We start from the raw sequence: 27,900 nt of genomic DNA on the forward strand, positions 1-27,900 counted from the left end.
ATCAGCAGAAGAGGAAAAGCTCCAGGAGGCAATCTACTGAAGAAGTCCTTAGATCATCACAACCATCATGTGTATAGCACTTTAGGGTTTATAAAGCACTTTACAAATAATATTTCACTGTACCTTCACAACAACCCTGGGAAGTAGGTGCTGTTATTATCTCCATTTTTTTTTGTTGTTTAGTCATTTCAGTCACAGCTGACTCTTTGTGACCCCTTTTGGGGTTTTCTTGGCAAAGATACTGGAATGGTTTGCCATTTCCTTGTCCAGTTCACTTTACAGATGGGCAAACTGAGACCAACAGAGTTAAGTGACTTGCCCAAGGTCACACAGCTAGCATCTAAGGCCACATTTGAACTCGGGTCTTTCTGACTCCAGGCCTAGTGCTCTATCTCCATTTTACAGATAAGAAAATGGAAGCAGGCAGAGGTTAAAGTCACCTGCCCTGAGTTACACAGCTGCTAAGTATCTGAGGTGGGATTTGAACTCAGATCTTCCTGAACACAGATCTAGTGCTTTATCTATGTTTAGCTGCTCATCTTCTCCCCCCCCCCACACACACACCATATGCCAGATGCTGTGGAGATTCAAAACAATGACCACCAGTTGCAGACTATGTACAATCTTAGAATTCAAACCTGAGACATGATCTAGTCCCATCTGTACATTTTACAGATGAAGAAACTGAAGCCTAGGGAGATAAAATGACCTGTTCTCAGCCACACAGAGTTATTGGCAGAACCAGAAGAACTTAAGAAACCTGGCTCTCAGAGGAGGGTTTTTGCCACCAGACCACACACTAGCCTCTAACAGAAATGCCTTGGGGACAAAAAGTCACTTGGGGACAAAAGGAATCACTGAATCTCAGAATGGATGGGGACCAGACAACCAGTACCTGAACAGGAATCCCCTCTAGAAGCTCCCCTAGCCCACTGCGGACACGTGGGATCTCTGCTCAAAGACCGTCAGTGGGGGGACACTCATTATTTCCTAGGCCAGCACATTCTGCCTCTGGACAGCTCTGTCTCCCCTCCATTAGAATGTCAGTTCCTTGCTAATAGAGATTACTCTGCTCAACGCCTTTATATTCCCACCACCTGGCACAGTGCCTGAGAGGTAGATTGCTGCTGTTCACCCTTCATTTTCAAAGACGACCAATGATTTCACAGGTGGGTGAACTGGATTTAAGTGAGGCAGAGCTGCACAAAGTCATCAGCCTCACTCTCTCTTCCAGAGTCATTGAAGTCCAGTGGTAACAAAAGTCAGGACACGTGGCAGTGGCCCAGATGCAGCGGATGACCTTGGTGTCTGCGGTGTCTAACCAAGCTCTAAGCGCTCCACAGCACCTGCTTGCGTTTCCATCATGGCCCTTGGAACAAACTGTTCTCGTCTGCCCATTCCACCAGAAGTCGTCTTCACATGCTTAGGGTAAGACATCTCCCTAACTCAACAATAGGAATGAGGCCTATTTGTCACCCTCAACTTGGTTTAGCCCACCAGTGGAGATGGTTTTACCCACGTGTGGCCACTGCACACGCTACAGCTTCTTGGAGCCACAGGTGAGAGTTGGGTGACAGGCAGACCCCAAAGGTGGATGAGCAGCCCTGAAAAGGGCTCAGCAAGCCCTCACCCCAGAGATGCCAGTCCTCCCTGAGCACCCCATACACCCCAAGAGATATAGCATGAGCTTAATGAATGCTTTTGATTAGTTAACTCTCCCCCCCCCATTTCTAGCTGAAACCTGTCTCTCTATACCTTCATTCCTCCCTCTGGGGCATGAAGTAGAAACAAAATATAATTCCTGCTCCCATAGGACACTCCAGTTACACTCCAGAAAGGCAGTGTGTCATAATGGATTTGGAGTCAGGAAGACCTGAGTTCAAATCCCACCTCAGATATTTGATAGCTGCAGAATCCTGGACAGGTCATGCAAACTCACTGAGCCTTAGTTTCCTCATCTACAGAAATAAGGATAATAAAAGCCTCTTCTTCAGAAGGCTGGCGTGGGACTCCAAGCAGATAACTTGAGTAAAGTGCCTTCTAAAGGCTGAAGTCCCATGGAAAGATGAGCTTCTGAAAACATGCTGCCCCACACTGAAAACATTATGGCACAGCAAGGCAAGATCATCACCTCCCTCATTCAGAACACCTTGCTACCTCAGTCACTTCTGAGCTATCTCCTCACCAGGCTGCCTATATACTGGGGCCATCTTCCACACCTCAACCCCATTCACAATCCTCAGACTCCACCTTGGGTCTCCTGGTTCTGATAAGTGAACTTTAACCTTACCTTGACCAGCACCAGGCCTCCAAGACAATTCACCACCTCCAAATGGTCGGGACAGGTGCACCTCCCTCCCCACCCCCTCGCCAGCTCTCCTTTATGAGTCATCTTCCTCATTAGAACGTAAACACTCCTAGAGGGCAAGGACTGTCAAAGTTGCCTCTATTAGTGTCCACCATACTTAGGGCAGCTAGATGGTGCCATAGTGCACAGAGCACAGAGTCTGGAGTCAGGAAAGCTCATCTTTCTGACTTTGAATCTGGCCTTACTGTGTGACCTTGGGCAAGTCACTTAACCTTGTTTGCCTCAGTTTCTTCTCCTGTAAAATGACTGGGAAAAAGAAATGGCAAACCACTCCAGTATTTTTGCCAAGAAAAGCCCAGAGTCATGAGTAGAAAACTGCTGAAACTCAACAACAAATACTTAGTACTGTGTTTAGCAACAGTAAACATATAAAAATGCTTCACCCATCTCCCTAAAATGCTGCACTTAGAGTCAAGACGTTTAGGTTCCAGCTCTGATACTTCATTACCTCAAGCAAGAATCTATGTAAAGAGTTTCCCAAAACGTAAAGCATTACGTATAAATGCAAGCTATTTTGTATTGTCTACATGCCACTGGGTAAGCCACTCCCTCTCTGGGCCTCCGTTTCCGTAGGTATGAAATGAGAAGGGTTAGACCTCTCCTAAGTTCCCTTCCCACTCTAACTCCTATGACCTGCTGTCATAAGGAAACTATTCTGCAAATCAAGTTATTAAGAATTTTGTAATAATAGCCAGAATTTAATTTCCTGTTTAAATAGGAGAGAGAAAAATGAAGCAACAATAAGAAAAGGTGTTTTCCCAGGCTCATAGAATCTAAGACTTACCTGAGGACAGAGCTCTCGCTTGCTCTCACGCTCTCTCTCTCTCTCTCTCTCTCCCCCTCCCTCCCTCCCAGCTGCCAACTGCTCATTTGATTTACCCAAAGGCAAATGATGATTCCTGACAAATGATGCCCAACCATTCATCACCCCAGCCTAACCCCCAAACCAAGCCCTGATGATGATGTGGCAAAAGCTGACAGAACAGCACAGGACTGGAAACCAGGAGGCCTGAGTCTGAGTGCTGGCTCCTCAACTTATTCATTGCTAAGACCTTAGGAAAATGACAAGGCCTGTCCAGCATCACAGAGACAATGACAGAGGCCAAATCTAAACTCAGGTTTTCACTCCAAATCTTTCCTTCTTTTTGGGATACCATCCTGGTTCCAATCTTTCCCCATCAGTCTCAGTGAATACTAAGCAGTGAGGATGCGATGGAAGGCAAAAACACAGTCTCCACCATCATAGGGCTCACATTCTAAAGGGCAAATAACTATATTCCATAGCACACAGATACAGTGCCAGTGAAGTGTGATCTCAAAGGGAAGGCACCAGCACTTGGAAGAAGAGGGAGAGCCCAGGAAAAACCTCCTAGAGAAGGTGGGATTTGAACTGAATCCAATCAGGGTGAAGTGACTTACCCAGGGTCACACACAGCTAGTAAGTCTCTGAGATCACATTTGAACTCAGGTCCTCCTGACTCCAGGGCTGCTGCTACACTCACTGTGCCATTTAGCTGCCCCATATTTGAAATGAATCTTAAAGGAAGCCAAAGAAGGTGGGAGACCATTCCAAGCCCAAGAAACACCTTGTAAAAATGCACTGCTTTGGGAGATGGGGTGTCATGATCGAGGAAAAGCAAGAGGGCTGTTTATGATTTATTTATGATACGTGATCATAGAGAACGCAGCAGGGAGTAAAGTGTAAGAAGACTGGAAAGATAGAGAAAGGGAGATTGTGAAGGCTTTTAAAAGCCAAACCGAATATTTTATACTTGATGCTGGAAGTAACCAGGAGCCAGTGGGATGTATTAAGGATGTGACGTGGTCTGGACCTGTGCTGTAGGCAAATCACCTGGGCAACTGCAGGAAGGATGGACTGGAGGGGGAAGGGACTACTGCAATAGTCCCGGCTGTGAGGTGATGGGGGCCCACATCAAAGTGGTGACTGTGTGACAGAAGATGTATAAAAAACATGCCACAGAGGAAGAAACAATCATTCTTGGCAACAGACGGGGGTGAGTATGAATGAGGAGCTAAGGATGACAGGGTGTTGCCAGCCTGGGTAACTAAGTCTCCCACTGCATCTGGGGTCATCTCTAGATGTCCTGACCGATGTCTAGCCACTGGACTCACATGACTCTGGAGGAGAGAGTGAGGCTGATGCCTCACTTAAATCCGAATCACCTGCAAGTCAAGACATCCCCCTCCTGTCGTCATCAGTCCTCTTCCAGAACAAAGGACAAACAACAATAAGAAGAAAGTCTGGAAGAAGGAAGGGAGGGGGGAGGCTTACAAAACGGGGGAGATAATGAACTGTGGTTTGAACATGTTGAGTCTGAGATGATTGTGGGATGTCTGTAGAACATTCAGTTCAAGATGTCCAAGAGGCAGCTGGTGATGGGAGCCTGGGGCTAGGGAGAGAAGTTATCAGGAAAGAAAGGGAGAAAGAAAAGACAATCACTTGTCTCCATGCACCTCCTTTTCCTTCTCTATAAAACAAGGAACTCGCTGATCTCAGAAGTTCCTGCCCAGATCCTCATCGGAGGAATACTTCCACTATACGGAAACATAAGTTACCTAACCAGTTATACCAGATTCAGAGTTGGATCTGGTCCCCACATCCCCAAATAGTTTGATTTCTGGAAACAAATTTCTATCCAGATGATAAGATAGCCACCTACCTCCGTTTGACTGTGAGCTCGGTGAGAGTGGGGACTGGGTTTTTGTCTTTCTTTGTATCCCCAGTGCTTAGAACAGTGACTGGCACATAGTAGGAACTTATAAATGTTTATTGACTGACTAGCAGAGACTAGCCCCTCCATGAAAAGAGCACTAGCTCATGAACCCATCTACCTAAGAAACTATCGGGCAGTGGATCTGATGTAACTATAACAACAGGTGACACATAGACCTTTAAGGCATCACATAGTGTTTGTTTTTATTTTTTAAATAATATTTTATTTTGGGGCAGCTCGGTGGCAGAGAGGATAGAGCACTGGCCCTGAAGTCAGGAGGACCTGAGTTCAAATCCAGCTTCAGACCAAACACTTGACACTTACTAGCTGTGTGACCCTGGGCAAGTCACTTGACCCCAACTGCCTAAAAAAAAAAAAATAATAATAATAATAATATTTTATTTTCCCCCAATTACATGTAAAATAATTTTTAACACTTTTTTCTTAAATTTTGAATCCCAAATTCTATCCTTCCCCCCCACCCCTGATGGTAAGCAATCTGATATAGGTTATATATGTGCAATCATTTACGTAGTGTTTTAATGCCATCATCTTGGCATTAAAACTCCTCACAGCAACCTGTGAAGGAGATAATACAAAAATATTATCTCTGTTTTACTGAGGGGGAAACTGAGGTTACAAGGGGTACAGTGACTTGCCCCCAGTCACAAAATTACTACCTGATAGGGCTGGAGATTCAGATTCATGTCATCATACCCCAAGTCCAGAGCCCTGTGTACCACACCACTGTCAGTTCTTAATTATTTGTTCAACAAACACTTACTAAATGCTTAATGTGTACGATGCACCATGCTGGTGATACAAAGCCCAAAAGGAGAAAGCTCATGTCCTTGAAGAGCTGACATTTCCTAGCAGCCTGAGGAATACAACAAATATACCAACAACATGGCTCATGTGAGGCTGATCTCCTGGTGACCTCTAAGAATCCCTGATTGCCTTCAAAGTTCAGCTTATGTATTTCCTACATAAGGCCTTTCTTCTTCTTTTTTGGAGGCAATCAGGGTTAAGTGACTTGCCCAGGATCATACTTACTTGCCCAGTAAGTGTTTGAGGCCACATTGAATTCATATCCTCTTCTGACTCCAGGGCCAACATTCTATGTTCTATCCGCTGCCCCACTTAGCTTCCCCTACGAGGCCTTTCTTGATACCTCACCCAGGTGATAGTGTCTCCTCCCAAAATATTACCTTGTATCTATTTCGAATAGAGGCAGGCAGAATGACGTAGTGGATGCAGATCCAGCCAGGAACCAGGAAGAGCTGAGTTCAACTTCCACCTCTGATATATATAGCCTGTATGGTCTAAGACAAGTCCCACTACATCTCAGTGCTACAGGTGAGTAGTGTCAGACTCCAAAAAGAAAGGGGGAGGGGGTGGCAGCTAGGTGGCACAGTGAATAGAGATCTGGCCTTAGAGTCAGGAGGACCTGAGTTCAAAATCCAGCCTCAGACACTTGACACTTACTAGCTGGATGACCCTGGGTAAGTCACTTAACCCTGTTCGCCTCACCCCCAAAAAAAAAAAGGGAGGAGGGGACCACTGAACTATACATAAGGACTCCTGTAAGACACATATTGACTTAGAAAACCATATAGTAACTTCATCCATGTTCAAATGTATTTTGTTTATTTATTATTATTATTATTATTGTTATTAGTTTATTTCCCAATTGCATTTTAATCTGGTTCAGGCTCACTCAGGAGTTTACTCTCAGAGAAGGTGACAACCTTCATCAGTAGAGGGAGGTACCTCAACCGGAAGTAACCTATAGCAACCAAACTCTAAGTCTAGTCCCTACCTCTTACATACAAGGTGTCCTGGAAATATTTTGTGCAGTTTTAAGCTTTCATGATTTTAGAACTTACCAAAAAGAATTTGAACATTTATTAAACTCATTTTACACAGGGCAGCTAAGTGGTGCAGTGCATAGAGCACTGGCCCTGGAGTCAGGAAGATCTGAGTTCAAATCCAGCTTCAGACATTTGGTAGCTGTGTGACTCTGGGCAAGGCACTTAACCCTGATTGCCTCCCCAAAAGATTATTTTACACTTATTTAGTTTTGTGAATTTTGAAATGAATTTTTAATTTTAATTTTAACATGATGGGGTATGGTGTCATGCATTATATCACTGGTGTGATGGATTTCTGGATAACGCTTTCTCAGACTGCTGGATCAGTAGAGGAGACTCTCTGCCATTAGACTTTTACTGTAGGGTCACATTTTCATTCTTCAGATGATCTTAAGAATAGGGTTTCTTTAGGTCACTGAGCGCCAACTGATGAAAGTTTTTACAAAATTCAAAAATCAACTGGAGTAAAATGGAACACAATGGTGGTTACGTTGAATTTTAATAAGAAATATATCAATATTTTAAAATGTAAATAATTAATCTTTCATGGTTTTTAAAAAATTGGTAGCATTTATACTTGTGAAGTAATTACAGCTTTAAACTGCACTAAGATTTTTGGGACACCCTGTAATTTAGTACATATTTATTTGTTTTTGTTTCATATTTAAATGTACATGATATTCACATTGCCTTATTACAAGAACGTAGGGGCAACTAGGTGGCACAGTGGATAGAGCTCTGGCCTTGGAGTCAGGAGGACCTGAGTTCAAATCCAGCCTCAGACACATAATATTTCCTAGCTGTGTGACCCTGGGCAAGTCACTTAACCCTGACTACCTCACCAAAAGAAAGCAAATAAAAAAAAGAATGTAAGCTCAGCAATGGCTTCCTGTTGATTTTGGTTGGCATCCTCAGCACCTACACTGCCTGGAAATATGGTCCTTCTCCTGAGAAGGATAACTAACAAATGCTTGGACCCTGAATAGATGGGCAAAATGATTTGAGGAGAGGATAGTAACCACTGGGGGAATCAGGAATGGCTTCAACTTAGCAGGTGCTACCTGGGCAGTTCCTCATCTGTGAAACAGGCCAGAGAAGGAAATGGCAAACCACTCCAGTACCCTTGCCAAGAAAATCCCAAATGGGAACATGAAGAATTGGGACACAATTGAAATGACTCAACAATAAAGAATTCTGAGAGACACTGCTGAGGAAGCTGCATTTCAGGCATGGGGGCCCAAGTTCAGGGAATCGTTAGGAAGCCAGTTTGGTTATAATACACAGCGTAATCATATGAAAGAATCATATGGCAATCATATGAAAGACATCTGAAAATGCAGTTTGGAGCAACACTAGAGAAACTGCTTAGGCTGGCATTTAAAGCTGAGGAGTTTGGAAAGAATAGAAAGTCAGGGGCAACTAGATGGCGCAGCGGATAGAGCACCAGCCCTGGAGTCAGGAGGACCTGAGTTCAAATCCAGCCTCAGACACTTACTAGCAAGCTGTATGACCCTGGGCAAGTCACTTAACCCCCATTGCTTCCAAAATAAAAAAATAAAAAGAACAGAAAATTACTGAAGACTTAACTGATCTTCAGGTTATTTACGCTCCTGTCCTATCATTAGGTGTGTACTTAGAGAATTTGCTCAAATTCTCACACTGATTTAAGCTAAACATAATAACAGAAGGTAAATTAATCACATAAAAGTCAGATCTATGTTCATAGATGTCAATAGAAATACATTCTAAGGTTGCAAAAATTATTTTGGTCCACAGTTTCAAAAGCTGAAGCTTTTTCATCTATTTCCCATCTCCCTTCTGCTTTCTTTTGATCAATTTTCAAGAAAGTCTGTATTTAGAAGGGGAGTGGGGACCATAAACGTGTTTGCTGTATTCCAGTAGGTCAAATCAAACACTAATTCATAGAGAAGGATCCCTGTTCAACATATCGGCTTAGTTTTAAAATGTAATGTTCTCTACATTTTTATTGTATTTCTATTTATTTTGTTAAAGATTTCCCAATTAAATCTGAATCTGGTTCAGCTGCACTCAGGAGTGTTGTAGGGTCAGGGAGGCCTCAGTATCTGACACCTCTGCTGGAAACAAAAGCTTAAGTTGTCTCAACCTACCGACCTGGGGAGCAGTAAAAGGTGGCAGTGATAAGGCAGGTAAATGCCAGAAGAAAACTTTTGCAGCCTAATGATTTCTGAAAACTATTTAGACTAGACCAGACAGAAATCTGGAAACCCAAATGCCACCCAGACAGAACAGTAAGAACTAACAGATGTCTGTTTAGCAGCATCAACAACCCATAGGAAACAAAACTCCCCTCGCAACCTAAAATCTTATAATAGCTCCCCTTGATCAAGCCCCTTATGTACAGTTTTACTTCCATAATATAAACGAGGCCGCTGAACCTCAGGGGTAGGGTTAGGTGACTTGTACCAGCTAGCAAGGGGCAGAGTTGCGAATCCAAACCAGGCAGGGTCTTTTCACCACCCCTCTCCAAATCTGGATGGGGTGAAGTGTTACCTTCACCAGGAAGGCTGCTCAACAGATGGGCAAACAAAAGGCCTTCTGTAGAAGTGCAAGGAATTCTTAAGTTACTCAAAGAGCTCAGAGGGAACGTCCTGTCAGCATACAAGACCAAGGCTGCTGGGTAGGATCAAGACTTTCCTATTAGAACACCGCACACATTCCACTTGGTCAGGGGCCAGCTTGTTCCAGCAGAAATTCCACTCCCCATCTGCATTCCAGGCTGCAGGGTGCCCCAAAGAGCCAGCTCCCTTACACAGTATAAGAAGTCGTGTGTACATGCATGTGCACATATGTGTACATGTATTGTGCATGCATTTGCACAGGCAGAATGTTTCACCAGTTCTGAAATAGAAACCACAGCTCTCCCACATGGGAACTGAAAAATGTCCTGGCTTTAGAGTGCACTTAGAAACACAGGTCCCCCCCTCTGCAGGTTTTAGGCCTCCTGCATGACTGCTGCGGTGGGGCAAGGGACCTGAGACAACCCCCAGGGTAACCAAAGGGTAACTAAACATGCCACTGTGTCAGGTCTGAAGCTCTTTCTCCTCCCCACCTCCCCTTGCTACCGTCAAGGCCTACACTTAAAACCCAGACTCTCAGAAAGGTGGTTTGACTGCCTGCCCAGGGCTAGAGCTCAAAAGCAATGCCCCAGAATCTTCCTGCCAGCTGCCTCCACCCCGCTTCGGTGGTCACAAAATGGAACATTCCTGGAAAAGGATTGTAAGCAAAACAAAACCCCAAGGCAGCAGGCCCCATTGCCTCTAACTAGAACTGGTAGAAAACCAGCTGTCTTTGGGTGAGCTCTCTAGTCCTGAGGCTGGCTGCAGACAGCTTCCTAAGGAGTTTGCACAAGCAAGAAGAAGAGCTAGGTGTGTGGTTTTACCAGATAACACAACATCTCTAGTGCATGGAGCCTGGCCTGAGGCATGGAGCCAAACACAGCAGCTATCCAGGGGAGCCACTCTCCCCAAATACTGCTTGCTGAAACGCTACACAGCCTCCTCCCAGGGGACCCTCCCAGGATTCCTCTGATGGGCCTCACCTTCCGGTTTAATTAGAATTCTAGCATATTAGAGCTGTCAGGCTGCAGGGAAGGCCCTGCCCATTCTAGCCAGACTGCTAAGAGGGAAATTATTTATTCAATCAGAACCCTCAAGTGCTGTTTCATTGGGGTTGGAGAAGAAAAGCACATTTGCATCTAAGATAACAGAAATAAAAGCTGCAAACTGGCCACACTTTGTTTTCCATGGAACACATTCATGCAACTACCAATAAGGAAAATAGGACTGAGGAACTGTTTCGTGAGAAGATCTTGAGGAAACCTAGTTTGTCACATCTTGTGGCTTCACTGTATAGACCTGACCCAAAGCAGTTCCTGCAAAGAAATGCAAACTCTCCTTCCTATGATGAAGTCCCATTGGGCACCTTTACCTACTTGGAAGGGAGGGAAGGTTCTGCTCTACATGTAGTTCTTATACAGGAACTTCTAAAAGTGGATCTGTTGGGGCAGCTAGGTGGTGTGGTGGACTCGGCCCGAAGTCAGAAGGACCTGAGAACTCAGACCAGACATTTGACACTTACTAGCTGTGTGACCCTGGGCAAGTCACTTAACCCAAACTGCCTAAAATACATAAATAAAAATAAAAGTGGATCTGTTGCTCTGGACCAATGCAATGACCAACTACGAGTCCAATGGACAGATGATGTGCGATGCTGCCCACCTCCTGACAGAGAAGGGATGGACCCAAGGTACAGAAGAAGATGGACATTTGTGGACACAGGCAAGTGGGAATTTGTTTTTCTTGGCCCGAGGTGGGGAACCTTTGGCCTCGAGGCCACAAGTGGCCCTCTAGGCCCTCAAGTGTGGGCTGCCCCTTAAACCTACCCCACAAGGCTACAGGTTCCCCACCTCTGTCCTTGGTCATGTATATTTGTCCTAAGGGTTTGTTTGCCTTTTTTTTCCCTTTCAAATATGGAGGGAAAGCAGGAATGCTTGTTAACCAAAAAACATAATAAAATAAAAAGATTTTAAAAACCTGGATCTGTTCAAATCAGCACTGCAGTACATTTCTGTCACTTATTAGCTGTGTGACCTTTAGCAAACACTTATCTGAGCTTCAGTTTCCTCATTTGTAGAACTGAGTTAACATCTATCCTTCCTACCACCTCAAAGGCTTATTCTATGGACCAAAGGAGATAATATCTAAACAGGGGAAAGTACTTTGAACGACAAACTGCCACTTGCAAAGGTAACTGGTACTATTAATCAACCAATCCACAAGTATTCATTAAGCATTAGAGTCCCTGAAACCATGCCACACTTAGGATACAACCACAGATCAGAGACAATGCCTGCCCTGAAGGAATTTACATTCTACTCATAATTTACATTTTGGGATTACCAAGTAGACACCAATGAGAAGATATGGGAATCAATCACAGAGGTTATTTTAAATGGGAAAGGACCTAATTACTTCATCTTAAAGAGGAGAAAACACTTTATAGGCCCAGAGAGTTTCAGAGGTGGAGAACCTTTGGCCTCAAGGCCACATGTGGCCCTGTTAGGTCCTCAAGTGTGGCCCTGTTAGGTTCTCAAGTGTGGTCCCTTGACCGAATCCAAACTTCACAGGACAAATCCCCTTAATAAAAAAGATTTATTCTGTAAAAACAAACCATTTGATGATTTGTTCAAGATGACAAAGTAGTAGCAGGGGAGGGATGAGAGCCCAGGTCTCTTGAAACCCAGGCCAGAGTTTTACCCACCACAGCATGCATACTGCACACATCCCAAGAGATTCTTGCCTAAGTAACTCTGAGCTGCAGAATTCTGCTTTCCCCACATTTCTCCTCTTTGATATACCTGGGTTTCTTGCTTCCTCCACTCTGATTTAGAAACTAGGGTGAGGAAGGGGAACTCTTTGCCCTAAGGCTACCAACTGCAAACACCTGGTCCTCCGAAAAAATAGCAGCTCTTGGGGATCTGCAATTTTCTCATCACATCCTGTGGCTAGTATCCCTGCGAAATACAATACAGGTACCCAGCTGGGCTTCTTAAGCCCTTAAGCCACAGGAGGGGAAAAAGGAGAGTCCCTACATAGTCTCACTCTGACTCAGCTCCCTGGACCCACAGGCTGACATTCGACCAGACAGCTTCAAATGAGTTTTTGGAGGCAAACCCTATACAATTCCCATGCACATAAACAACTATTGTACATTATGTTCCAAATGTCTTCATCCCAAAAAGAGTGGATTTGGAGGGCTGGCAAAAATTATCAATCACAGACTAAATGCATAACATTTAAACACCTTTTACCATTAAAAAAACAACTTTTGTTTTTTTAAAACCCAGGAAGATACACAAACTCATGTGGATAGAGCCTTCCAGGTGACATCTTTTGACCAACACATACTCATATCCCAGCCTTTTCTGAGTCACACACCTGCTGCAAGAAATGTGGTTCTCTGAAACAAGTAAAACTTCCCTGCTAAAAAAAATTTTTTTAATTAAAACAAAACAAACAAACAAACAAAAAAAATGCCATCCCAAAGACCATCTGCCAAATACATACGTGTGTCCTAGACTGAGTTCCTAGTAGATTGGGCATTCCCCAGCCAATTACAATATCTTTACTGAGTAAGAACAGTGAGTAACTTTCTCACTAACCAAAGGTAATGGGGAAGGGCTGGGGGAAAGGGGGGGGGGGAGAGAAGAGGTGGAGAAATTTCTGGAGAAATCTTGACTTCTCTTTTTGTAGAAAGGGCCCTAGATTTCATAAAAGGCTCCCAAATTGCAGAATGACACTCCCCCCCATCTCCTACACATATATAAAGGCCACCAGGCAAACAGACAAATACATACATGCATACATACACACACACCATATATATATTTGTTTGTTTGTTTAAATGTTTTAATCTAATCCTGGACCCTCTGGGGTAAAAGAGCTGGGAGAGAGCCCATAATGAGGACCTACTCAACAGGAGCACCCACCCAGTGGGATTACTGCCAAGGACCATACTGAAAGACAGCAAACTACAACTACCTAGTCCTGGTTCTTTTGTCCTTCCATTTTAAACCAGGGAGGCCAATTCCCTGTTCCAAGGGGAGAAGGGCATTGTTCATTCCCCACTGCTGGGCTTCAGAGGAAAACTCCAGCAGTGGGCTAAAACAGCAAAGAGGGTGGGAGGGGGGATGACCTGCCCTTCCACATACCCCTTATGAAAGCCACTAATCCAGCAGTTTGGAGCTTATTGTATTTGGGTCTATTCAGTCCTGCCTTTGGAAAGCAATAGAGAATAAATCTTTATTTGCAAAGATCTGCCCTCCTCTTCTTTATTTCTTCTCTCTACAGGGGCCTAAGCCTCTATAGTTTGACTATCATGTAAAAGAATGAGAGGTTTCTTTTAAGCCTACCCCTTTCCTGGGACCTTTAAGAAATATTATCTTTTTTTTTTCCAATTATAAAAAATCTATTTTCTCTCTCACATCCCACCCTCTGCCAAATTGAGAAATGTTATCTTCTTAAGCCTCTTAATAAAATTTATCAAGCTACTTTTTATATTTTTATGTATTTCTTTGTTACACCGACAGGTGAAACATCAGTACCAGTTACTTTCCTTTTAAAAAAAATTATAGGGAAGAAAACATTCAGTTCCAAATCCCTTGATAACATGAATGCAGCAGAATATTCTCTCATTAGGACAAAAGGTTTTCCCTGCATGAGCTTCATGTATGCGCATGATACACACACACACACACACACACCCATCTAGCTAACAGCCCTGACCACTGTCACCTACACCCCTGATCCTGGAGACTCCAGCCCAATGACTCATGGCACCAGGCCAGAATTCAGAAACCAGCAGGAAACATGGCATCTCTAAGGAGAGATCACTGAGTTCCTGATCCCTACTGTTTCACATGACCTGAGCCCCTGATTTCTTCTTGTATGTGGGTCCTGTGTCCCACTGTGTGACTACCAATGACCCTCCTGCCTGGAGAAAAAAATCTCTTGCTTAAAAAGCTGGGATTTCAAAAGCTACACGCAGGGACCTTGGCAGCTCCTTAACCTAAGGGAGGGAGATCAGATTCTTGCCAAGAACAGGACTTGGCACCTTCAGCTGAGATGACCTCCTTCCATATGTGTGCCTCACCCTGTAAATCATTAAAGAAATCTCCCGGAAACAGCCAGGAAAGGGACAGGGTGCTCTGCTGAAGGTCCCAAGTCCTACTCTCTGCAAACATCTGGTTTCCATGGTGGGAGAGAGGGGAGGGGAAAACATTCCTTGACAAGATCTTAAACTCTTGCCCCAGGCACTAGGAGTAGCCCTACACTTACTCTTTTGGGTCCCAATACAGGCCAGGACTTTGGAGCACAGGCTACCAGACATGATATTTCTAACCCTGCCTCCTGCAGCAGCCAACCTCTCATCTGTCACTGAGCTCTGGTGAGCTGGAGTCACACTATCTGAATTGGGAGCTGAAGATATCATTTTGCAGGGCCAGCAGTCATCCAGACTGATCAGCCTTCAAGCAGCTGCCTAGCCAAGCCTGCAGGTGCAATACAATATCCTGCCTCTGTCAGACAATGGTCCCACACAGAACGTGCTCCCTGCTGCAAAGACCCCGCTTCAAAAGGCTAGTCCTAGCATGTCTGGAGCACACTTCTGGTCAATCCTCGGCAGGCTGCAAATCAGCCCCCAATTTGTTAAGCTGCAGGATGCTGGCCAACCTCAGCACCCAAAGGTATGGAATGCTGGAAAACCCTGGTCCCAGCAAGGAGTGGTGGGGCAGGACAGAAACCAGAAGGACAGAATTAAAGGATAAAAGGAAAGCATCATCTCAAAGACAAAGCACAAAAGGAAAGGAATTCCTTTCTAGCACCCATCCCCAAAGCTCCCATCCAGGAATTCCATCCTTAATGGGCTATTTACTTAAAATAAGCTCAATGAGTCAACACTATGATGTGGTTACCCAAAAAAGCTGATTCAATCCTATGCATAAAGAGAAATACAACACCCAGAAAGAAGTAGGTGAGAATTAGTCCAGACTCTTCTGGTCAGGCTACAAATGGAATGTGACATCTCTTCCAGAGCAAATCATCATAAGAGAGATACTTACAAACTGTAGTGAGAAAAGAGGACAGTCCCCAGTAAAGGGTCTGGAAACCAAGGTTCATACAAACAAGTGAAGGATATTGTCAAGAAATGCCGCTGCAGAACTCTATTTGATACAGTGACCAGTCCTGTCTTCAGAAGAGAGACAAAGAAGCCTGCTTCCCACCTCTTAGCAGAGAGATGGACCACCCAGTGCAGAATGAAACATATATTTTCAGACATAAACAATGTTTTGCTTGAATACACTTGTTATAATAATGGCACATGTATAACCTATACCAGATTGTTTGACATATTGGGGTGGAGGGAGGGAGAAAAATTTGGAATTCAAAATCTTATAAAAAACAAATGTTGAAAACTATCTTTACATGTAATTGGAAAAAAATAAAATACTATTTACAAAAAAATATATACTTGTTACAAGGGAGGACTTCTATGGGTAGGGGAGGGGAAGAGTTAATGGGCAGTAACAGGGATGCAAAAAAAAAAAACCAACCAGCTACAATGAAATATTTTTTAAAATACAGAGTAGAGAGCAAAAGCAAGGTAAGAAAGGGACACAGACAAGCAAGGCAGTTACTAACCTGTTGAAGTTAATATATGTACTTTAAAAAACAAACTATGTTACAGAAATTTACAGTTTCACATCCTATTCTCTTTTCTGTTCTTTTTGTATTGAAATGTTCATGTCTGTTAAGTTCACAATAAGAAAGAACATTTAAATATTTTAAAAAGCAGATGAATGAAACAAATCAAAGCTCTTTCACTCAGAGGAAAAAAGATCCCCACCCCCATCCCAGACGCAAATCTGCAAAATCTGTCTTCCAAGTATGTGAAGAACCATCACCTGGAAAAGGAAGTGAGTTAATTCTAGGCAGCAACAAGAGAGAGCTAGGACCAAGGGGTGGATATTATAGAGATGAGATTCATCTAAGACAAGACAGAGACACACAGACAGAGGCAGAGAGAAACACCACTAAAAAAGAAAACAACCAAAATTTTAAAATGAGCAAAGAGAGCTAATATTTAAACGCCAAGCAGAACAAATGAATCTGCTAAAGTACCAGGACCAAACAAGATAAGCTGAGAAATTATATTCAGTGGGATAAATAACACAAAGAAATTAAGTAAGAAATGGAAATGCTACAAAAATCATTGTTGTTTTTTGTTGTTCAGTGGTTTCAGTCATGTCCAATTCTTCATGCCCCCATTTAGAGTTTTCTTGGCAAAGATACTGGAGTGTTTGCCATTTCCTTCTCCAGTTCATTTTATAGATGAGGAAACTGAGTCAAATGAGTAAAGTGACTTTCCCAGGGTCACACAGCTAGTAAGTATCTGAGGCTGGATTTGAACTCAGGTCTTCTTGCCTCCAGGGCCCTGGCTTTAATCCATTGTGTTACCTAGCTGCCCCAAGAAAATCCTAAAATCAAATAAAAGAAAAGTTTGAAGCATTTTTTAAAGTCATGCAAGGATTAGGAAATGTAAAAAGTTCCAAGGAGAGAGACTTCAGCTTAGTATAAGGACAAAGCCTCCTAATATTTAGAGCCGTGGAACAATGGAATGGAATGTCTTACATAGAGGAAGCTCTCTGAATCACAGAAAGCATTGGAGCAGAAACTAGATGACTACTGACCAGGGATACTGCAGTGGGGAAGTAGGATTCCAGGGTTATACCAGATGAGTTCTGATGTCTCTTAAACTCTGGCATCATGTGATTCTGTGAACCTGCATGCACCCTGGCCAAAAATGGTTCATAACCTCACTAATCCATTATAACTGAACAACATCATAAAATCATGAAACTTTATGGTAACGTCCTCCAACCAAGTGCTTACTTAGAACACTGACAATGTTTTCCCTGAAGAGTTGACTGTCCCTATAACATAGTTTCAAAAACATCCTATCTCCTTAAAACCAATTAAGGATCTCATATGAGATATGCTCAAAGAACAAACAGTCCTCCAAAAAATTATGATCTATAGCAGTGAATGAGACAAAATGTAGATACATCCCTATTTGTATAAATAGGGAACATTTGCAAAGCAGCATGTGAGTAAAGGCAAGATAGGATAATATAAGTTATGCCTAAGGTGGGGGGGGAGGGTGAAGAGTAAGTAAGATTAACCCAAATAGAGTAGAATTAGACAAAGAAAGGCTTCTTTGAAATCTTGGAGGAAATCATGAATGCTATTTGTCAGCTGCTGGACTGGTTAACTTGCATGAACTAGTAAAAGAGAAAAAAAGGAGGGAGGAGGGTATTCCAAGAGGAAGGAAGAGCGAGTTAAGGTGCTAGGGACATGAGTTTAGTGAGTTGTGGGCAGATGACCTTGACTGAATGGAGAAGCCATGTTGGGAAATGGTCCATTAGAGGGAAGCACCTCATAATGCGCTTCCAATACAAGGAAGAAGAAAGTATAAGGCACTATGAATCAGTAGAGTAGAGCTGGGCTCTACTCTTACCTTCATGGATTACTTAGCTAGCTTCATGACCTTGGGCAAGTCTTTTCACCTATAAAATGACCGGGTTAGACCTCACATTCTCATTCTCATATGATTTTTGCTAATATAAAATCCTTCCTGGACTGAAAGAATCCCTTGATGATAGTATGCTTGTAGAAACAGCTCTGGCTCTGGAGTAAGAGGATATGGGTTCAAATTCTGCTTCTGATACTTACTACCTGTATAACCACAATTAAGCAAGTCACTTAATTTCTGGGCCTCAGTGTCTTCATATATAAAATTAGGAGGGTGGATTAGATGATCTCTTAGGTCTCTTCTAGCTCTTGAGCTATGATTCAATGGTGTGTCCACCCTGAGGCACTCTCTCTGGTCAATCCCTGGTCTAGCCGACTGTTTCATGAGGTGCCCAGCCTACGCTTGCTTCCACTCCTATTCTCTCTCCAGACTTCTTTACCTCCTTCACAAACAACAACAACAGCCCAAGTGCAGGTACCTCCCCTATCCCTGCTTTACAAAAGGTCCCTTTTAAGTATTATCTTCCCCTATCCCAATATACAATTTATATCATCAGAATATATAAGTTCTTGATGGGCCAGCTAGGTGGCGCAGTGGATAGAGCACCAGCTCTGGCCTCAGGACAACCTGAGTCCAAATCTGGCCTCAGACACTTACTAGCTGTGTGACCCTGGGCAAATCACTTAACCCCAAATGCCTTCAAAAAAAACACCAAAAACAGAATATATAAGTTCTTTGAGACTAGGGACTCTCCTTTTTCCCCAGCACTCAGCACAGTGCCAGGTACTACCTATGAAAATAACAACACAAGTGATCAAATCATGTGATTTCTATTGTCAGTTTCATACTTATCAGAGGTGAGATATATATGTATATGTATTTAAAATATTTAGATACTTGTATATTGTATATGCTTGTTTATTCTATTCTTATTTTATATACTTATATCATATACTTATATATCATATACTTATATATCATATACATAATATACCCAACACTCGTCTATTATATTCTGTGTTTTACTTATTTAAAAAATCATTTTAGACTACTGACAAGGATAAGTATTGATCATTTAAAAGCCATCACCATGAGTTCATAAAGAACAGGTCATGCCAGATTAAGCTCATTTACTTATTTTTTTCTTTCATATTTACCAGACTAGATCAGGGAAATGCCACAGATATCACATACCAGGATTTCAGTAAGAGAGCTGACAAAAGGTCTCTCAACATCATCATGGATAAGATGGAGAGATGTTAAGTCAGACAACAGCACTGTTAGGTGGTTTTGAGTTATGCTGAGTGACTAAACCCCAAAAATCACAATCAATGTTGACATATCACAGAGTTTAGAATTGGAAGAGAGCTCAGTAGTCAATTAGTTCAACCTGCATTAAAAACTGCAACATGCCTGACATGTGGTCATTCAACCCCTGCCTGGACACCTCGAGTGAGCACGTCTCAGAAGGCAACGGATTCCATTATCGAAAGAAGCCCCCAAGGGGCCAGTAATCTGCCCTTGGTCCTCTTCTCTGTTAGCAATGACTTGGATAAAAGCATAGGTGGCAAACTTATATGATGACACAAAACTAGAAAGAAAAGGGGCGGTTAGGTGGCGCAGTGAATAGAGCACTGGCCCTGGAGACAGGAGGACCTGAGTTCAGACGCATGAAACGCACTAGCTGTGTGACCCTGAATAGGTCACTTAACTCCAACTGCCTCGCAAAAAAAAAAGGTGTCATTTTTTCCCCCATCCAAATTCATGGACTCCCTGAAATCTATCCATTGAACCCCCAGTCAAGAAGTCCCTGCCAGCTCCAATTCTGTGAGTCTGATGTTTTGGTGTGATGCCCCGGCCAGAGGTCAGGTATCTTTCTAAAAAAGGGGCATCAAGCTAACCACACCTGCTCTTCTCCCGTGCTCCTATGACCAAAGGTCTCCTACTAATCCTCTCAAACACCAGAGCTGGGGAAACTGTCACAAATGGCTGGGGGTGAATAAAAGGTAATAACCAGTCTTTGTACCACAGAAACTTGTATATGTCACTTTTATACTTGGGCTCCAGGATAGCTTATAGGAAGCTACTGCAGTATCTCAAGAAACAAAGTGACATATTATGTTTGCATTAGTCTATTTGGTGGCTGGGGGTTTCTCCGTGACAAGTTTCACAGGCTTCTCTGGGGGGCAGCTAGTATTCCATACACAATGCCATACCCTGAAGGCTGAATGAAAATATTCCTGAGGAAAACTGCCAAGAGGAGAAAAAAAACAGAAACTCATACTGAAGGAGTCCTATGGCGATAGATAGACAGATAGATAGATAGATAGATAGATAGATAGATAGATAGATAGATAGATAGATAGATAGATAGTAACTGGAGGTCCTTGGTCCTTGAGAACATAACTGTGCTCATCAAAAGACAGACAGACAGATCGACTGACTCCAAAGCTAAAATTGCACTTGGCATCTTGGGGATGGAACAACAATAAAACACCATCTTAAACAAAGAAATTGTACACTTGAAAGCAATGAATTTGGGTCAGCTAGGTGGTAGAATGGATAGAGCACTGGCCTTGGAGTCAGGAGGACCTGAGTTCAAATCCAGTCTCACACAATTACTAGCTGTGTGACCCTGGGCAAGTCACTTAACCCCAATTGCCTCCAAAAAAGAAAAGAAAGCACTGAATTTGGAGTCAAAGGTTCTAGATTCAAATCCTGGCTGTGTTACTTACTACCTATGCAGCCTGGAGCAAGTTAATTTCTCTGGGTTAATCTATCGACACACTTAAAAAGTCCAATGTACTAGGCACTGTGCACAAATGCAAAAAAGAAAAAGAAAAAAGAAATGAAAGAAAGAAAGAAAAAAGAAAAAAAAATGGCCTTCAAGAAACTTGCATTCTATTAGGGGGGATACAATACATATCAGAAAGGGATCTGCAATTTATTGTGGTTAAACTCCATGAGCTTCTGAAATCTACAATTCTATAATAAGATGGATGACCCAAATGTAAATCCTTCCCCCTCACAGTAACCTAAGCAAAAAGATTCCAAGAACCAGAAAAGGAGGGGGTGAGTGGAAGAGGGGAGGGAGTCAAATTAATCCAATCCAGGACTTCGATCTTCTTCATTACCAGATACACCAAGCCAACTGGGAGCAACCAACTAGGTTAGTCTATGACATGGGCTGCCAAGGGCATGAACTGTGCCATCCCTGTGCCCTGTACATAGCTCTCTGCTATGGGTTACAAAGTATACTTATGTGGCCCTTGCCCTCTAGAAGATTACACCAGCATTAAGGAGACAAGACACACACCAGTTAAACAACAACTCAGAGCAAGGTAGGATTAATTGGAGAATGAGCATGGCCATGCCCCATGATTAGCAGGTATTCATCACTGAACCAAATCCAAGCCTTAGCTTCAGCAAAGATTATAGAAGTTCAGAGAAGAGGGGAGCTATCCCAGTGGGATTTGAAGGCCAGGGACAGCTTCACGGGGAAGGTAAGACTTCAAAGATAGGTCTAGGACTTACGAGTCAAAGAAAAGGAAAAGAGGTAAGCCCAGTGGGGCAAACAGCATGAGCAAAGGTGTGGAAGTAGAAATGAGCATGATGTGTTTGGGGTGCAGTGAGGAAACTCAGCCTGGTTAGAATAAGACTCTTGTCTGGGAAATAGGCAGCAAAGGCTGAAAAGACAGATCAGAACCATACTGTGGTTTCTTGACTAAATAGTGGGGCCCTAATAGATAATAGTAGGCTTTGGATTATCTAATCCAAATCCTTCACTTGACAGATGAGGAAACTGAGGCCCAGAAACCTGACATGACCTGACCAAAGTAACAGAGCTGAGATCTTAACCCAGGTCTCCTCACTTCAAATCTACTATGTACCAAATGTCTCCTAGCTGACAACAGAGGGTCCTGAATGTTCAGGGTTTGGACTTTCTCCCATAAACAACGGGGTCTTCAGCAGAGGTATAACATGAAAGAAGCAGTGTTTTAGGAATCCCTATCTAAGAGTGTCCAGGAGTGCAGACATCTGGGGAGTCAGGAGACTAATCAAATAGTCCAGCTGTGACCCGGCATCTGGGATGGAAAGAACTCAATGAGAGACAGGGGAAAAGTTATTGGAGCTCAACTCAGACAAAAGCACTGTAATCTGGAAATGATACAGCACCTCCCATCGGGAATCAAAAGCTCAAGACACATGTCATTAAACAAGGAGACATGACTGACCACAGCAGCACTTAGGGACTGAAGCTTTCCAAAGAAATCTATCTACCAATGAGATAAACTCAAGAACTGGCCAGTTATCATCTAGCTTACACGGGGGCTTTTTTTTTTTGGTTAGGCAACAGGGTTAAGTGACTTACCCAGGGTCACAAAGCCAGTAAGTGTTATGTATCTGAGACCAAATTGGAACTCGGGTCCTCCTGAATCCAGGGCCAGTGCTCTATCCACTGCTCCTCCTAGCTGACCCCCACATTGGGGCTTTTAAAAGGGTCTGCAGGACCTGAGTTCAAATCCGTACTCAGACCAAACACATGACACACACTAGCTGTGTGACCCTGGGCAAGTCACTTAACCCCAACTGCCTAACAAAAAACAAAAAAAAAAAACAAAAAAAACCCTTAATTTAGGGACAGCTAGGATAAGCTCCAGCCTTGGAGTCAGGAGGACCTGAGTTCAAACGTGATCTCAGACATGTCACGCTAGCTTGTGACCCTGGGCAAGTCACTTAACCCTGATTGCCTCACCAAAAAGGCAAAAAAATAAAAAATAAAATAAAAAGGCCTGCACCCTTTGTGCCACCCTGCCCTTGGTCCTGCTCACATCCTGCTTTTATACTGTTGCTTTTGGGGGATTTCTATGATTACTGCTAGTTAAGAGCAAAGAGGAAGGAGTCAGCAACAGGAAACATCAAGAACAGATTGGGTCTGACTTAAACAGGCAAGGCCAGGGGGCAGTGATGGCCCCATGGGAGGTTCTCAGTACCAGCATTCTTTGCTTTCTTTGCTTCACTTGGGTCCCTTCCCCTTTCCCTCATTCACTCCCATATAACATTGCCCTAGGTTGTATAACCTAGTTATCTCAATAAAGACAAAGCAGAAGGCCGCCCTGCTGCCTTCAAAATAAGGCAAAGATTTTCACATCTATACTTAGCAATAGTTCATCGAAAAGTGAAGTAATCAGACTCAGAGATTTAAACCACAGACTGCATGCCTGGAATTTGGGGGGTCAGGGGAGAAAAGCAGGAATCCTAAAAACAACCCCTTTAGGAGTTACTTTTAATGAAGTCTGTCCATAGCCAAAAAAGACTTAGGTTATGAAATCCTAAATTATTCTTCTTATGCATTTGGGAAAAGGCAGTGTGGTGCAGTGATTACAACAGAGTCAGAGGACACGGGTTCAAATCCCAGTTCTGCTACCACAGGCAAGTTCATGAACTTCTCAGGGCCTCATTTTCCTCATCTGTCAAATGAGGAAACTGGATTAGATGAATTCCAAGGGCCCTTCCAGTTCTGAATCTCTGAAGCCATGATGATGACCTAATAGGAAGATATTGCATCACCATTTTTCTGCACTTACAGAAGGCTTCTGAGCTAAAAAACATTGGCTGTGCAAAGACATATTAGTAATCAGGCGATTCAGAGAGTGAAGGACCACACATTAGCTGGAATGCCTTGGGACAGAGTGAGGTAAGGATGTCACTATTTTCTGCCCAAACACGGGGAACATGTGCAAGATGAAACCAGCAATCACTCTTTTCAATTTGGGGAAGCTCTCCCAAAGAAGACAGGCTCAGCCCACAGAAGACTTCCTGGACTATTGAATGGCATGGGGGTTACTGAAATGGGAAGGGAGAGGCTGCTCAAGTGGAAAGCAGGGCTCTAACCAGATGGAGCCAGGAAACCAGAGTCCTAGAAAGGGAATCTATGGGGAAGCAGGGTTGAGGGGGCCGGGAGGGATGGAAACATCGCCCTTTTAAGCAGCCAATCCAACCCTGTTGTGTCAAGAGGCTGGTTCCAACATGCATGTTCTGCCTGTGAGTCAGCAACCCCATTCAGTAGCATTTTATTGCTGCTGATTCATACCTTGGCTACACAGGAAGCTGGAGTCCACTCTTTCCCACTTGAAAAAAAAATGCAGTTTAAGAATTCTGCTCAATGAAAACCCCAAGTCACAGGCACCCTGATATAGCGTTTCCTGTGCGTCACTCAAAGGGAGGGGGAAGTCCCCCTCAGTGTTGTTACCTCCACCACTCAATTCTGCACCTCCTTAGCTGCCATCAAGGAAAAAAAAGCAGCAGAGTTGAAGTGCCATGTATTTCCAGGTCCATGACACACTCTTATGTCAGACAGAGCCCAAGGCAAAAAAAAAAAAAGGTTAAAGACAGTGGTAAGTCTGCTGGTCATCAGCCCATAAATTCAGAAACAGGTTCAGGTCCCTAGAAAAAAGCTCTCACAGGAGGACTGTGGAGGGAAATTTTTTTCCCCCTGAAGGTTTTATTTTCACCTTATGTATCTGACTTGGAGGTGATAAAGTGTTGGGCAAGACAATCCTCCACAAGGGCCACAACTCCGTTTACAAATCTGCTAAACTGTGACAGAGATTTATCTTTTGCAAATACAACAGCTCAGACTTGACTACTAAAGTTGTAACATTTAAAAGAAAGAGTATCAAACAAACCAGATCTTAAAATACGGTTGCTAAGCAAGCTGGGCTGCACTTTTGCACGAAAGCTTTCAACTGCACTTAATCCCACACAGCTACCTCTCCCCTCCCCCCCCCAAAAAAGGTATGCCCTGTCATTAGTTGCAAAGGAGGAAGCTCAATGACTTAAAGCCAGAGAAAAGCCTTAAGGTCAAGCGACAACCACTCCCTATTTTGTTCAAATTCCTAGGAGTCCACAGAGTGGGGAGCTCCACACTCCCAAAGCAAAATTGGAAAGCCAGCTGTGCAGCAGCCTGTTTCAAGGTTTATTTTGCTGCTCTTTTGCATCCCTCCCATCTGTGAAGAGATGCCAAAGAACTCGTCTAGAATCAATTCCCACCAGGGGTAAGAATCAGAAGAGGTCACAGTGCCATTAATAGGTTCAAACCGATGACACACACTCCTATGTCAGGAAAAGGTAGCTCTGCTCAGACCTAACATCTTAGAGTTTTTTATTAGACAGGAAAAGAACAAAGCCAAAGATCAGTATGACAGATTAACTTGGGCTACCTTCAAAAGAGCCCTTGAAAAGCTTAGCACATCAGTAGGAGTGCCAGAGTTAATTTTATCTCCAGACAGAGTAACCTGTTTATAATACCTTGGTGATGGACAAAGCAAGCGTCCCAGTCTTCTAAACATGCTCTTGGGAAAACCAGGTATTAAATCATCTCTCTCTCGTTTCTCTTTTTCGAAGACACCAAACATCATAACCTGTTTACTTCTCTCCCTAGGCAACCGTAATCATCATTTAAAGCCAGTTGCTCTCATCAAACCCTAATTACAAAAGTCTTGAAGCCCGGCTGGGTTATGAAACTGATCTTCCTATGCTAAAAAGCTTCCCTTCTACAAAATAAATTCATTTGTTGTCCAATGACCACTTGCAAAGAATGTTCAGAGAAGTCTCTTACTTAACATCTTTGAAATACCTTCAGAACTATGAAAAGCATGTTATTCTCCGGCACACGTGCTGGCACCTTCATGCTCCTTCACCGAGTATTTCGATTGTTACTCATGAACAGTTGGGCAACGGTCAGGTATCTGGCATCCCCATTTATGTAAGATGTAATTACAGTTTAAAATCTTGCTGACCTCAATAATGTACAGCCCCCAGCCAATCCATACTTCAGTGCTCAAGTCACAGAAACCTAAGGTGGCAGAAATCTAAATGATGACACATTCATCCCACCCGCCTGATGACCAACACAGACTACAGTGCATATTTTCCCCTGCTGTGTATTTTCCAGTGAAGGATCAAATGAGAAACCTGCTTGCCAGGGCTTCCCCCCTTTTCGCAATCTTCAGAAGCAAACCCAAACAGGGCCAGGAACTTGTTGCTGTCTCCCCAAGATCCTAATTTACTGGGCTAGTAAGCTTACAAACGTTGGGCAAAGCTGCCACTCTGCAACAGGTCCCATCCAACAGCCCCCTGTCTCTCTACTCCCCAAGCTAAAGTGAGTGAATTAAAAAAAGGAAAACCTGTTAGCAAGGACACATTAATCTACTGTTCTGTCAGGTTAGGAACTACTTAAATAGACTCAACATTCATACAAGTTACTGACATGCCAAATCATCATTATCCCTTACCACAAAATAACCCCCTTTCCTCCCTCCTAGCCCCTTCCCTTGCTTCTCCCACAGGCCTGAGTTCGTTCCTCTCAGAATGACAAATCCTTCTCTGCTGCTATTGCCTTTTCTAAATTTCCAGGAAGGAGCCAGGAGGGGGTGGGGAAGAACAGAACAGTCCTCAGCCTTCCCAGAAAGCGCCTGCTAGCCCGGGAGCAATGCAAGGCAGCCGAGCTCTGCACGAGGAGGATCCCAAGAGCCAACGCCAAAAAATGCTCTCCAACACCCCTAATTCGCTGCTTCTCCCAATACAATTCAAAAAATTAAGGGACTCCGCAATTGCATACTTCCCAAGGCGAAACCAAGGTTTAGTGATAAACGCTGGATTATGTGGAATTGAATTTGAAAGGCTTAGATAAGATAAGCTCCCCAAATCCAGCTTAGAAGGGAAGGTAGGACAACCAGTGGCACCGAGGCCTGGAAAAGATAGGAGAGGATCAATGCAAATTGGGGAGCAAGGGAAGGAGAGCTGGGGGAGGGGGGGCAGCAGGAGGAACAGACTTATTGTAATTTCCAGATAAGTTTGCAGCTATGAAGAAGGTGGGGGGAGGGTTCAGGGCAGCAGGAAGGAAGGGAAGGGAAAGACGAGGGGAGCTCTCTGCAGAACTAGAAGCCAGAAGGAGTGCCAAGGAATTGGGGAGAGAACCTGAGGTCTGCTTGGGGGGAAATGGGGTGAGGACAGTGGGGTGCAAGTGAGCCAGCGGTAAACGGGTCCGAGGGAGGTCCGGGAGCGCAGAGTCCGGGCAGCCAGGGAGCGGCCAGAGGCCCTGCACCTACCTCTGGAGAGGGACATGCTGAGGCCGGCGGCGCGGAGCCGGGCTCCGCTGCAGGCGGACGTTGGAGGCTGGAGGCTGGAGACTGCAGGCAGGCAGGGGCTGCGACGGACGAGCGCGGCGGGGGCGGCTAGTCCCGGGGGCGGCAGGCGGCGACGGCGGCGGCACCTCCAGGAAGGGTCATGCCTCTCCTCCTCCGGACCGGCGGAGCAGAGTGGGTTCCTCTCAACACATACCCACCCCCGGCCCCCGGGGGCTGGCGGGGTTCGGACGGAGAGCTACGGGCGGAGGGGCGGCAGGTTAGCAGACAGGCGAGCGAGTGCGAGCCTCCGCTGAGGGCGGCGCCGGAGCCAGACTGAGCAGCAGCGGGGAGGGAGGCTGGAGAGCGGGACAGCACCGCGGGAGGCAAAGTCCCGCCCCTTTCCGACCCACCCAATGGAGAGCCGACTCTCCGCACGTTTCCCCGAAGCCCCACCCCCTACCTCTTAAAAGCTAGGCCCCGCCTCCTGAACGAAGCACCCTTCCTAATCGCCCTCGGAGGCAGAGTTAGGTATGTACAGCTAATAATAGCCTGCCTGGCCGTCGCGCTCTAACTTCAGTCAAGCGCTTTCCTTACCGCCGGTGGAAGTATGTAGTGCAAAGATTATGACCTCTTTGCAAGAATGTGCTGGAGAATATTTAACAACC

At 44.2% G+C, this 27,900-nt stretch overlaps 1 protein-coding gene across 1 annotated transcript in view; it reads right to left on the reverse strand.

Annotated features, from left to right (window-relative positions):
- Positions 1–27,581, reverse strand: part of MAP2K3 (mitogen-activated protein kinase kinase 3) — a 77,499-nt gene extending 49,918 nt beyond the window's left edge. Inside the window, exon 1 of the mRNA XM_021008526.2 lies at positions 27,218–27,581. Coding sequence (XP_020864185.1) covers positions 27,218–27,233 — 16 coding nt within the window. The 5' untranslated portion in view covers positions 27,234–27,581. The remainder of the gene's footprint in view (positions 1–27,217) is intronic.
- Positions 27,582–27,900: the final 319 nt, after the last annotated feature.

This window comes from Phascolarctos cinereus, unplaced genomic scaffold (assembly GCF_003287225.1).
Source record: "Phascolarctos cinereus isolate Bilbo 61053 unplaced genomic scaffold, phaCin_HiC Scaffold_4;HRSCAF=312, whole genome shotgun sequence".
Classification (NCBI taxonomy): Eukaryota; Metazoa; Chordata; class Mammalia; order Diprotodontia; family Phascolarctidae; genus Phascolarctos; species Phascolarctos cinereus.